The sequence below is a fragment of the Pagrus pagrus genome (genome assembly GCF_965226575.1).
Source record: "Pagrus pagrus genome assembly, chromosome: 10".
In the NCBI taxonomy this organism is placed as follows: Eukaryota; Metazoa; Chordata; class Actinopteri; order Spariformes; family Sparidae; genus Pagrus; species Pagrus pagrus.
In genome coordinates, this window is record NC_140194.1 from 13,323,814 (window position 1) to 13,337,061 (window position 13,248).

Genomic DNA, 13,248 nt, shown 5'->3' on the forward strand with positions numbered 1-13,248 from the left:
ATGGTTTTGAGCCAGCCGTGACAGTCTTTACTTCAGTTGTTTAGGTGAATGCTGCAACTCTGTTTTTCACAACATCAGTTTATTCTTTCTCTCTTGTCTTGTCTTCTTTCTTTCACTCTTACATTTCCTGCTCAAGGTATAACTGGTGTGTCTTTACTGCGTAATACATGCACAGGTGTGTAGAGGGTGAGGCTGAGCTCTAGTAAAAATAAAACCTGACGTTTTCATTACAGTAGGATTAAACAGTTCCAAAGGACATGGTTGTTTATTCGTTTATGGCACATAGTGGCTCATTCTCCAATAACTAGCATTATGTGTTGGGAAATTATAATTCAAGTGAACACCTACATTTTACATCACAAACCTGTAGAAAATATCAGGACTCTGGCCTGCATGAACTACTTAAGTCACTGTACTCGGTAACATTCCATCACTGTGTAAGACTGTGATATAAATCTGTCTGGACATGTTTGGGAAAGTCATAAATAAAAACTGCAGCCACACTTTTCTGCTCCTGCAGGAACTAAAGTTGTTTCAATGGAAGTGACGTTCTGCATTGTTTCTACAAAGTGTTGCCTTCATGTAAAACTGGAAATTAGTATTTCCACATTGCCACTTACAGGAGCAGCCGCAATCCGTTTCGCTGCTAAGTTTGGAAACAAAGAGAAGCAACTTTAAGTTCAAGTTTACTTTGTAAACAAGCTTTAGAGTGTTTACCAGGATGACTGGTACTTGCTGTCCGTTAGGACCATTTAAAAATCCACGCCCACCCTGAAGTGCCCTAAACTGTCGCTTTTGATTGGTCGAGCGGTGGAGGAGGCGGGGCTAACGCTCTGAACCTCAACTAGAATTCGACAACGGTTCCGGTGGTTCGTCCCTCACAGGAGACGACTTCAGGTTCACACCAGGTTAACACTTCACACAGGTTGCTGAGCCAGTCCGGGCTGACTTCCCCTGTGTCGCGTCCTGATTTTGTCATCAAAACGTGTGGTTAACAGTAGTTCTGGTGGAGGTAAGTCTGTGTTTTTCGACGTTACAGTGCGAAACTGTACCTAAATGTCATTTTGTCAGGTCTACGCATGCACAGGAATGATTGTTATGGAGGCTCAGACGGTTCATTGCGCAGCATGCAGCAGCAACTGCTCAGCTCAGATTAGGCTTCACAAAAGAGGATGTCAACACCAAAAATAAGGAACCTTACTAGACTGAAAAGTCCAAATCTATCACTGATGTTAATGTTAAAGCACTTCCTGTTATTATCTGTTATTATGCATATTTAAGCTGATGAAAAGATGTTTTAAATCTACTCAGAGAAGAAATCTGACTTTGAAACCTCCCTTGGGTTATTTACATTCCTCATTAAAAGCAGTGAGGCTACTTTCCACCTCTGAAAGTCATGATATAACAATGGACATATTATGTTTCAGTCCTGCTCAGTGTGTCTGCAATACTGCCAACCAAAATGACTTGTCCTTTTTTGTTCAAACACAGAATGGCTGCACTGCGTCGTCTGAGGCAGTGCCACCCCACAGGCATGGCTATCTCTAATCTTCACACGAGCTGCCCTGCCTCTGCCAAACAGCATTACAAAATGCTGGTGCTGGGAGGAGGAAGTGGGGGTATAACCATGAGCGCACGGATGAAGAGGATGTTTGGAGCTGAGAATGTGGCTGTTGTGGAGCCCAGTGAGGCAAGGATCCAGTCGATCATGATTTCAATTTGCCACACCTCAGTTTGTGTATAAGTGGAACCCGGTGCAAAGAAATTATAGAAACTCTGATTTCAAGTTTGCATTTTATGTGTCGGCTCCTCACAAACAGTATTTTCCACCATCATGTGACGCTAGTGTCTCAAAACGTTTCTTTTTTCTTTCAGATGCACTACTATCAGCCAATATGGACCCTGGTTGGTGCTGGTGCAAAAACTGTAGCTTCATCAGGCCGTTCCACTGCAAGTGTTATGCCATCTGGAGTGAAGTGGGTGAAATCTAAAGTTCAGGAAATAAATCCAGACAAAAATACCATCCGCACAGACGATGGGGCTGAAGTATGTTTGCTTGAGGAAACTTTTATCTGACAGTGTGTATTAATAATGCCAACAGTGTGGCATTGAGTGACAGTTTGAAGATTATTTAAAATGATATGATGATCTGTGTGCATCCCGCCTCACTTATCTTTCTTTCACATTACAGATCTCCTATGAGTATTTGATTGTGGCTCTTGGTTTACAACTCCATTATGAGAAGGTGAAGTAAGGCTTGGTTCATTCATTGCTACCTCCACCTTGTAAACCTTTTCTACTTCGTATATGAATTAACTTACATCCTAGGAAATTTAATTGTAGATCAAAGGACTGCCAGAGGGATTTGAACATCCAAATATTGGGTCAAACTACTCAGTCGAAACTGTGGAGAAAACGTGGAAAGCACTGCAGAACTTCAAAGAGGGCAACGCTGTGTTCACGTTCCCAAACAGTCCTGTGAAGTGTGCTGGAGCTCCACAGAAGATCATGTACCTATCAGATGCCTACCTCAGAAAGGTACTTATAGTTTTGTAATGATACTTGGTTGATTAATTTTGCCATTATAAAGTGTGGTTCTGCAAACTTGAATAAAATGTTATGTTTCTGTCCAAGACAGGAAAAAGGTCCAAGGCTAATGTCATGTACAACACATCACTCCCTGTGCTCTTTGGGATAAAGAAATATGCTGAGTCATTGTGGGATATTGTGAAACAGCGTGACCTTCAGGTGAACCTGAGGCAAAATCTGATAGAAGTGCGGGCAGACAAGCAAGAAGCTGTGTTTGAAAATCTTGACAAACCAGGCGAAACCAAAGTCATTGAGGTAACTGTGTTATTGTACTTCAGCAGTAACTTTAAATTCCAGTTGTATCATATTGACTGCTTTGTACAATGGGTAGCCTGTTCCACCATGTGCTATGTAATTTCCTTCCTCTTTAAATCCTTAAAAATAATATTTTTGTCCTTGGTCCCATTTGCAATTTAGTATGAAATGCTTCATGTCACACCTCCAATGGGACCCAATTTGGTGATCAAAGGCAGTCTGCTGGCAGATGAGGCTGGCTGGTTGGATGTCAACAAAGACAACCTCCAACATAAGAGGTATCCAAATGTGTTTGGGATCGGAGACTGTACCAACCTGCCCACAGCCAAAACGGGCGCTGCAGTAGGTAAGTGATAATCGTGTTATGGGTTTGAACATTGTATCAACGCAATACTGGAAAGCACTCTGTTGCTGCATACACCCATATTGTTTTATCTCTTGTTAACTGCTTGTTCATTTTGTAAGTTTAGTGTGTTGCATAATAACATATTTACACAAGACTATAAAACCATACACCACACCCTGTGATGCTCACCATTTAGGAACAGTTCTCAGTAGTACCTGACACTATCTCATTATCTAACTTTGTGTTTGAGTTTGATTGTAGCATTTCAGTGACAAAGAAATGTCTTTGCGCTTGACACAAACACATTGTGAAAAAGTGTAACCCTAGCTAATTGAAATTTCCCGTGTTTGGGCCATTTCCTGTCTGTTAACTCTTGATGAAATGATGGGAAGTTCCTGCCAATTTCATCACCAATGATGACTCAGGTTATCAATCAGTACTTATCACTATCACTCCCTGTACAACTGCAATCTGACTGCTGTAAAGAATTAGGCCTTATCGTACTCATCATGTTTACATTCAGTGTATTCGTGCAAGGTATGTCATGCTAAATGCTGTTCTTTTTTCACTGTGGGACATGTTTGTGTTTTCAGCCACATTAGTGGCTGTAGCATAACTGCCAATGTTAGACTGTGGAAAAGATGGAGGTTTTTGGGGATATTGGCAAATGGCCTATCCTTTAGCCCCCTGTAGGGTTGACAGTGTCAGTCAATCCATCTATCAACCTCGATGCTGAGGAAGATATCTTAAAAATTATTGAGTGAATAGCTGTCACATGTGGAACAGATGCTTAGGGTCCGTACAGGATGAATCTCATATGTATTATTTATTTAGGTAATTCAGTGCCACCATTTTAATTTTCAAAATGGCTGAAAAATAATGACCCAATCTCTGAATTTTAAGATTAAAACTAAAGTTGTGTTTTAACATTCTAACCTAAAATGACCAAGTAAAGTAAAGACTGCAGTTGAGATGAGGGTGCCTTGTCTTCCCTTCATGTCCTACCTCAGTGAGCCCCCTAGTGATGAAATTTCTTCATTACATCAGTTGAACTAGAACTCAAACAGCTTTCTCATCTAATAAAAGGACGTGTTGCCATAACAAACTTCTACTAATTAAAACGTAAAAATGCTTTAAGTAGAATGTAGACTAACTTCTGTTTGCTTTTGTCAGACAACTTCAATTCAATGTTGACACATTTTACATCGACCTGAATGCACCCCAAATCTGACAATATTGTGGCTACCGTACAGAAGATAAACTTTGGATTAGGTTAAAAGCATGGCAAGGCAACACAGTGGTTCATTGGTTAGCAATGCTGCCTCACAGTAAGAAGATCTTCGCATCAGATTGCCAGGCATGTGAAATGATAAGAAGAAAAATGAATATGCATGGATTGATAGCAAAAATCTTGCATTTTGTTTTGCAACACAACATGTCAGACTTTAAATTATTTGCTGAAACAAGGTTGCCTCTCCATTCTTTATCTACCCAACAATGTATCTCTCTGCTGTGTTGCACTACAGCCCCATGAGGCCACTAGCATGTTTTCAAACTTAAAAGTTGTGTCTCAAAAAAAATTGTGTTCAACTTGCAGTGACAGCATGCAATGCAGTACATACTATATAGAGCTATCATAGTATGGAGTTTTCGGACATAGCGTTTGTCTTCCTAATCAGAATTAGAAAAACAGAATTAACACTTGTTTTCTCATTCTCAGCTGCACAGTCTGGTATCTTGAACAGAACCATCAGCAAAATACTGAAAAATGAGAAGCCAGATAAGAAGGTACGTGGCAGATACACACCAACTGTGATCTATGATTCCTCTTTTTGATTTTAAACAATGCTTTAACTTATCCACTGGATGTTCCCCGGTTGAAAAATATGTAAATAATCAGTAATCTCCTTGTTTACAGTATGATGGTTACACCTCATGTCCGTTGGTTACAAGCTACAACACAGTAATTCTGGCAGAGTTTGACTACGATGGACAGCCACTAGAAACATTCCCCATCAACCAAGCCAAAGAAAGAAGAATCATGTACCACATGAAGGCCGATTTGATGCCTCACCTCTATTGGCATGGGCTTCTAAAGTATGCTTATAGTTAATTAACATCATGTTAATAGTTAGTGATGAAGTATTGTACCACATCTTCAACCACATCTTACTAATGTTCTTTATTTCTCTTATATCAGGGGCCTGTGGGGTGGACCAGAACCATACAGGAAACTCCTTCATCTTGGGATGAAATGAAACCGTCAGTAAATATTTACATTCCCTAAAGTTTTAGGGGAAGATGTAGCACATTTAAATCTGTCCTACTCTTAAAGGGGTGAAAACATAATTTGGCTATTAAGGGTGTAGACATCATGACAAATAACAAGCTTGATCAGGTTAATGTCAAAATTTATCAAGGTAGGTTTAGTTAACTTACAGTTACTAAGTGGTGCCTTGAACTGACCATGGAATGATTCCCTGTAATGAGAAATAGTTGCTCCTAGTGCAGAAAACACTGAACATGAACACTTAACGCCACAGTTCTATGTAGCTTTTACCTGCTTATAGGTCAGTCTTTTGGTTATTATGTCGACATACTGAATATAAGGTCTTGCTGGTTTCATTAACCTAATTTTTAAACCAGCAATGTGTTTTTTTATGAGTCAGTAGATTTCACCCGAGTCCACAGTCTAAGGGTCTTCAAGTTTATTCAACTTGTTGCTGCAGAGTATACACCGATCAGCCACAACATTAAAACCACTGACAGGTGACGTGAATAACATTGATCATCTCATCACAATGCGATGTTCTGCTGGGAAACCTTGGGTGCTGGCATTCATTTGAATGCCACTTGACATGCACCACCCATCCAAACACTGTTGTGTACCAAGTACACCCCCTCATCAAAACAGCACTACCTGATGGCAGTGGCCCCCCAGCAGGACAATGTTCCCTGACACACCGCAAACACTGCTCAGGAACAGCTCGAGGAACACAATAAAGGGTCCAAGGTGTTGACTGGGCCTCCAAATTCCCCAGATCCCAATCTGGAGCCCCACCCCCCAACATACAGGACCCAGAGGATCCACTATAAAACGCCCTGGTGCCAGACACCACAGGACACCCTCAGAGGTCTTAAGTCCATGTCTTGACAAGTCAGAGCTGTTTTGGCTGCACAAGGGGAACCTTCGCAATATTAGCTAGGTGGTCCTAATGTTATGCCTGATCGGTGTATACTCCATGCTACCCATGTATATCCAATAAACTGACCCGAATTGACTCTTTTTAAAATTGTGGCAAAGGGTTAATTAATAGTTTGAAATGTGAATGTTTTAGAACACTTATGTGGTTCTTTGTTTTTTCAGTATATTGGTCATTGGCTACTGATCATGTAGGGTGTTGTGATGATAAGCAAAGTGTACAAATACACTCTTTTTTTTGTGATATTACACTTATAATTTTGTATATCAGTGAAAAGTCCCATTATCATATTATGTGGGTCCTCAGGTCTGTCTCACACATTCAGTCTGTAAACATGTGTGTTTTTCACAGTATTGTGTTGATCATTTGTACGAGTGGTCTTAGGGAATGTTTGACCATTCTCGTGCAAACAACCACAAGTGCTTTTCTTACATATAAACATCAGACATATAGTTTTGTACATAGTGATTATCTTTCTTATCAGAGCTGGTTAGAGGTGGCTATGCAGTAAGTGCTACATTAATGATTGTATGATAAAAAAAAAAAAATAAATAAATAAATCATTATTCTAAAATTGCTGACTGTGAGTGCTTATAAACATACTGTAATTATGATATTGGAATAAAAATTGAAAATGTTGATGACAAATCCTACATGCATAATCAGTATAATCATTTCAGCCCTGTTGCACTTAATCTAATAGTGTTTCTGAAATAATTAATTTCTCTGAGGGCCCTGATAAATACGATCACTCTAGGTCTCATGTGAATTGTGTGTACTACTAAGTTGGCTGTACATGTGGACTATGTTTACTCTACCATTAGACTGTAATATAATTTAATGACAGGTTTTTGCAAGTTCTAGCTCAATAGCTGAACAACTCCCATAGCTTTACCATATTGTTTTCAGATTGATGATTCCCTTTTCCTTTCAAAAGTCATCAGCGGGATAACACTTCATGCAAACTGAAAAAGCATGTTGTCCGATTTGGAAGAAATCATAATTAGTGGAAGATTTTCTGACCTGCTGATGACATTCGGTTTTATGGTTCTGAGGATTTGTTCCCATGTACAGTAGGCCTACATAGCAGAGTTGAGCCTGTTGACAGATAAGATTTTTTAAAATGTATACTGGGTTTGATTTTTATGTACATATACTATGTCAGGGGGTATGTTGTAAGCTATTGTTTCATGGCGGCTGCTTCGCAGGTGCAATTTGATTAAAATCATATGAGCTGGTAACAGTGTTTCCCCTGACAGTATCTGAAAATCAACTCAAGAGGTGGATGCATTCTTAGCCCTCTGGACTTGAGGAGATTTACAATGCAGCTCATGTAGGCTAGGTCTAAAGTTTATAATATGCATTAATTGGCACTTGTTCAACCCTGCTCACATTTTTAGCTTAGTAAGGTATATCTAAGACTGTCTGTGTCACTATTTCATTGACATAGATCTGTGTTGGCAGTGTGAATAAACACTGCAACCACACTGACAATCACGTCCTGCATTGTTTACACAAAGTGTTGCATTCAGGTAAAACAGGAAATCAAACACTCCCAATTGTTACTCGCAGTCGTCTTCCGTTTTCGCTGCTAGGTTTTGAAACAAAGACAATCAACTGCAAGTTCAAGTTTAGTTTGTAAATATACTTTAAGTCGAGGACGTTACATTAAAATGTTGAGAGTATATTACAGGGCGACTAGTACGTTAAGTCCAGTGGGGCCGATTAAAATCCACGCTGACCCTGAAGTGCTTTATCATAGCTGCTTTTGATTGGTCGAGAGGTGGAGGAGGCGGGACGAACGGTCTGGACTTCAGCTAGAATTCGATAACGGTTCTGTTCGTCCCTCGATGGGTGGAGACTTCAGGTTCATATCACAGGTTGTTGAGCCGGTCCTTACTGGGTGAAAGCAGGTCGGACTGACTTGTACAGGCTCTCTAACGGATTTTGTGGTTAAAAGTAGTTCTGGTCAAGGTAAGTCTGTGTTTTTCGACGTTACAGTACCTGAATATCATTTTGTCCGGTCCACGCAGGTACTGGAGTGATTGTTATGGAGGCTCAGACTGTTCATTGCGCAGCATGCAGCAGTTATGTTAAAGTTAATGTCAAAGTCTCTCACTAAAGTTAAAGTTATTATCTGTTCGTTCATTATGCTACATACAGTATTACTGCACAGCTTGTCAAGAAAAGTCACCTTAAAGAAGTGTTAATTTGCTCCAATGAATATTGAGTTAGTGTAAATATTAAGGTGTTTAAAACCCACTCCTCCTACAATCTCACTTTATTTGCATTACTAATTTAAAAAAAAAACTGTAAAAGCAGTGAGGCTACTTTCCACCTCTGAAAGTCATGATATGAATATGGACATATTATGTTTCAGTCCTGGAAGGTGTGTCTGCATTGCTGCCAACCAAAATGACTTGTCCTTTTTGTTCAGACAGAATGGCTGCACTGCGTCGTCTGAGGCAGTGCCACCCCACAGGCATGGCTATCTCTAATTTTCACACGAGCTGCCCTGCCTCTGCCAAAGAGCATTACAAAATGCTGGTGCTGGGAGGAGGAAGTGGGGGTATTGCTATGAGTGCACGGATGAAGAGGATGTTTGGAGCTGAGAATGTGGCTGTTGTGGAGCCCAGTGAGGCAAGGATGCAGTCGATTAGCTGGTTATTATTTGCCATACCTCTCTTTTTGTATCCCCGGACCGCAAGAAATGATAGAAACTCTGATTTCAAGTTTGCATTTCATGTGTCATCTCCTCACAAACAATATTTTCCACCATCATGTGACGCTAGTGTCACAGAACTTTTCTTTTTTCTTTCAGATGCACTACTATCAGCCAATATGGACCCTGGTTGGTGCTGGTGCAAAAACTGTAGCTTCATCAGGCCGTTCCACTGCAAGTGTTATGCCATCTGGAGTGAAGTGGGTGAAATCTAAAGTTCAGGAAATAAATCCAGACAAAAATACCGTCCGCACAGACGATGGGGCTGAAGTATGTTTGCCTTAGTAAACTTGTGTTTTTGCACATACAGTTCGTATTAATAATGCTTCATCCACCAGTGTGGCATTGAGTGACAGTTTGACGATTATTTTAAATGATATGATGATCTGTGTGCATCCCGCCTCACTTAGACTTTCTTTCACTTTAAAGATCTCCTATGAGTATTTGATTGTGGCTCTTGGTTTACAACTCCATTATGAGAAGGTGAAGTAAGGCTTGGTTCATTCATCTCTACCTCCACCTGGTAAACTTGTATATAAATGAAGTTACATCCTAGGAAATTTACACTCTTCTTACATGTAGATCAAAGGACTGCCAGAGGGATTTGAACATCCAAATATTGGGTCAAACTACTCAGTCCAAACTGTGGAGAAAACGTGGAAAGCACTGCAGAACTTCAAAGAGGGCAACGCTGTGTTCACGTTCCCGAACACTCCTGTGAAATGTCCTGGAGCTCCACAGAAGATCATGTACCTATCAGATGCCTACCTCAGAAAGGTACTTACAGTTTTGTAATGTGATGTTCCTGTCATACTTTTTGAAAATATCCTGTGTGGTTTTACAGATTAAAGGAAGATATTTTTATGTTTCTGTCCAAGACAGGAAAAAGGTCAAAGGCCAATTTGATATACAACACATCGCTTCCTGTGCTCTTTGCGATAAAGAAATATGCTGACGCGCTGTGGGAAATTGTGAAAGAGCGTGACCTACAAGTCAACCTGAGGCAAAATCTGATAGAAGTGCGGGCAGACAAGCAAGAAGCTGTGTTTGAAAATCTCGACAAACCAGGCGAAACAAAAGTGATCGAGGTAACTGTTAGTGTACCTCAACAGTAACTCTCCAGCCTATTCCATCATTTGCTATGTCCTTTCCTTCCTCCTTAAATCCTTAAAAACAATATATATTTTTGTCTGCTTTGATTACATTTGCACCTGATATATGCCAGATTAGGAAAAGAGGCTCTTTGTGCAACTCTTAAACTTTGCTTTCTTTTATCAGTATGAAATGCTTCATGTCACACCTCCAATGGGACCCAATTCAGCGATTAAAGGCAGTCCTCTGGGAGATGAGGCCGGCTGGTTGGATCTCGACAAAGAAAGCCTTCAACATAAGAGGTATCCAAATGTGTTTGGGATCGGAGACTGTACCAACCTGCCCACACCCAGGACAGCCGCTGCCGTCGGTAAGTGATTACTGTGACAATGATCTGTTCCTTTTCTTTTTTCTTTCAGTGTGGGTTATGTTGGTGTTTTTAGCAACATTGGTGGCTGTAGGGGTTTCATTGTCAATCAATCCATCCTTCAACCTCAACTTTAATGAGAGGGAAATATATCAGTGTTGAATAGTTGTAACATGTGGCACCAATGTTCATGTTTCCTACAAGATAATCTAAAAAAAACTCCTGCACACTGTTCACCTGCAATGAATTTTAATGAGAGATGAGGTGAGCTGAGGGTGCCTGTATTCCCTTGATTTTACCTCAGTGAGTCCTCTAGTGATGAAAATTTCTTCTATACATCAGTTAAACTAGAACTCAAACAGCTGTCTTGTCTAATGAAAGGATGTGTTGCCATAACAACTTCTTATTAATTACTCTAGTATGGATTGTGGACACAGTGTTAGGTTTCCTAATTCCCACAAAGGGAATTTACACATTGATTAAAAACGTTCACCACTTGTTTTCTCATTCTCAGCTGCAGAGTCTGGTATCTTGAACAGAACCATCAGCAAAATACTGAAAAATGAGAAGCCAGATAAGAAGGTACGTGGCAGATACGCACCAACTGTGATCTATGAACCATCTTTTTGATTCTGAAGAATGTTTTGATTTCTCCACGGGATTAAATTATAATCAGTAATCTCCTTGTTTACAGTATGATGGTTACACCTCATGTCCGTTGGTTACAAGCTACAACACAGTAATTCTGGCAGAGTTTGACTACGATGGACAGCCACTAGAAACCTTCCCCATCAACCAAGCCAAAGAAAGAAGAATCATGTACCACATGAAGGCTGATTTGATGCCACACCTCTATTGGCATGGGCTTCTAAAGTACGTCTATAGTTAATTAACACCATGTTAATAGTTAGTAGTGAAGAATCGTTCCACATCTTTAACCACATCTTACTAATGTTCTTTATTCTTCTTATATCAGGGGCCTGTGGGGTGGACCAGAACCATACAGGAAACTCCTTCATCTCGGGATGAAATGAAACCATCAGTTTGCAAGTTAATAGTCACATTCCCTAAACTTTTAAGGAAAGAGCTAGCACATTTAAATCCATCCTTCTTTAAAAGGCGTGAAAACATAAATTGTCTATTTATGATCCAGACGTCGTGACTACTAACAAGTATGATCAAGTTAACATCAATTGTATAATTGGTGCATTGGCATTGCCATGGAATAATGATTCTCTGTAATGAGAAAGAGGTCTTGCTGTAATTTATTAACCCCATTCATCAAATTTAAACCAGCTATGTGATTTTAATAGAAGCCTAGAACAAATATCTGTAGATTATTTGATTTGCAAAGTATACAAATATACTATTTTTCAAATTACTACGCTTATAATTTTGCATATTGGTGGCAGTCAGTTATTACTTGTGTCTTAAGGTCTGTCTCCAACTCTAGTCTGTGAAAATGTGTTTGTTTTTTTCCACAGTATTGTCTGTCATCAGTTGTGCTACCAAACACGTTGTACAAGGTCTCTGGGAACGTTTAACCCTAACATGCAAACCACCACAGCAACCTTTTCCTACATGTGAACGTCAGAAATATAGTTTTGTATTTAGTGATTATTTTTCTATCAGAGCTGTTTAGAGGTGGTTATACAATAAGTTTATTATTGTATTATAAAAAGATTAATTATTCTAAAATCGTTCAAATGACTGTGAGCATTTAAACATACTATGATTATGATATTGAGGTAAAAATTGAAAATGTTGATGAAAAATTATGAATGTTTACATTCAACCTTATTGCACTTAATGGTGTTTTAGATCCAATAGTGTTTCTGAAATGATGTTATATATGACTGTGATTCTTGTGTCACTTTATCACTTTAGGGCTTTAATTGAAATACATGTTTTTGCATGTTCTAGCCCAATTATTTTACTGTACATTACCAAAAATCCCTGTCGCTTAACCATATTGTTTTCAGATTGATGAATGCCTTTGTCTATCAGAAGTCATCAGCAGGATAACACGTGCTCATGCAAACCAAAAAAGCATGTTGTCCATGCAAGAATAAATCATAACAAGAGTGTTTCTCCTGCTGATGGTGTTTGGTTTTTGGTTCCTAGGATTTGTTCCTGTGTACAGTAGGCCTACTGTACAACTAAGAGTTGAGTGTGTTAATGGATAATTTTCTGAAGCTGAACCATGCTTGTCAATTTGTTTCAATGCATGCTTGTCTGTCAGTTTTCTTGGTGATATGGCTGAATGCACAGTGTGATTCAGAGACTCTTCATTGCTGGGGCAAAGTCTGAACAGCCAGGACTTGATTCCAGTCTTTCTACAGAAAAATGCTATAAAATTCTGATTACCTGTCACACCCTATACTGTTGCATGTTTGTATTCCCTGTTTGATTTTCCAACGACATAGTTCATAATCACAGTGCTGCACCCCAACTGACTGAAATCTCTTATCTAGGACCTTTGAGTGTTTGAAACTGAGCTGCATCTGCTGAAAACTAGAAAATTAAACTATGATGCATTGATGATGAAGGTTCTTAGTCATCCAGGCCAGGGCAATTATGTGCTGTATCATAGACAACTGGACTTGTTTCAGTTTCTTGAGGACGTTTCACCTCATTGACTCAGGTGAGCTCAGGTGTAAGGGAACTAAGTACT

General features: G+C 39.6%; 2 protein-coding genes across 3 annotated transcripts; both read left to right on the forward strand.

The window, feature by feature from the left end:
• Positions 1 to 872: 872 nt before the first annotated feature.
• LOC311264047 (sulfide:quinone oxidoreductase, mitochondrial-like) lies at positions 873 to 6,167 on the forward strand. Its single transcript, XM_084364581.1, has 10 exons — positions 873 to 1,012; positions 1,492 to 1,690; positions 1,876 to 2,046; positions 2,192 to 2,245; positions 2,344 to 2,538; positions 2,635 to 2,844; positions 3,007 to 3,190; positions 4,911 to 4,978; positions 5,109 to 5,287; positions 5,391 to 6,167. Exons 2-10 carry the CDS (start codon positions 1,493 to 1,495, stop codon positions 5,446 to 5,448), a joined length of 1,317 nt encoding a protein of 438 aa, XP_084220707.1. The 5' UTR covers positions 873 to 1,012; position 1,492; the 3' UTR covers positions 5,449 to 6,167.
• Positions 6,168 to 8,230: 2,063 nt separating this feature from the next.
• Positions 8,231 to 12,954, forward strand: LOC311263916 (sulfide:quinone oxidoreductase, mitochondrial-like). 2 transcript variants are annotated; one of them, XM_084364286.1, is made up of 10 exons: positions 8,231 to 8,367; positions 8,831 to 9,033; positions 9,215 to 9,385; positions 9,545 to 9,598; positions 9,698 to 9,892; positions 9,994 to 10,203; positions 10,394 to 10,577; positions 11,089 to 11,156; positions 11,269 to 11,447; positions 11,551 to 12,954. In XM_084364286.1, exons 2-10 carry the CDS (start codon positions 8,836 to 8,838, stop codon positions 11,606 to 11,608), a joined length of 1,317 nt encoding a protein of 438 aa, XP_084220412.1. In that variant the 5' UTR covers positions 8,231 to 8,367; positions 8,831 to 8,835; the 3' UTR covers positions 11,609 to 12,954. The 2 variants fall into 2 exon arrangements, with proteins under 2 accessions (XP_084220412.1, XP_084220413.1); XM_084364287.1 differs by having other exon boundaries at positions 8,835 to 9,033.
• The last annotated feature ends 294 nt before the right edge of the window (positions 12,955 to 13,248 follow it).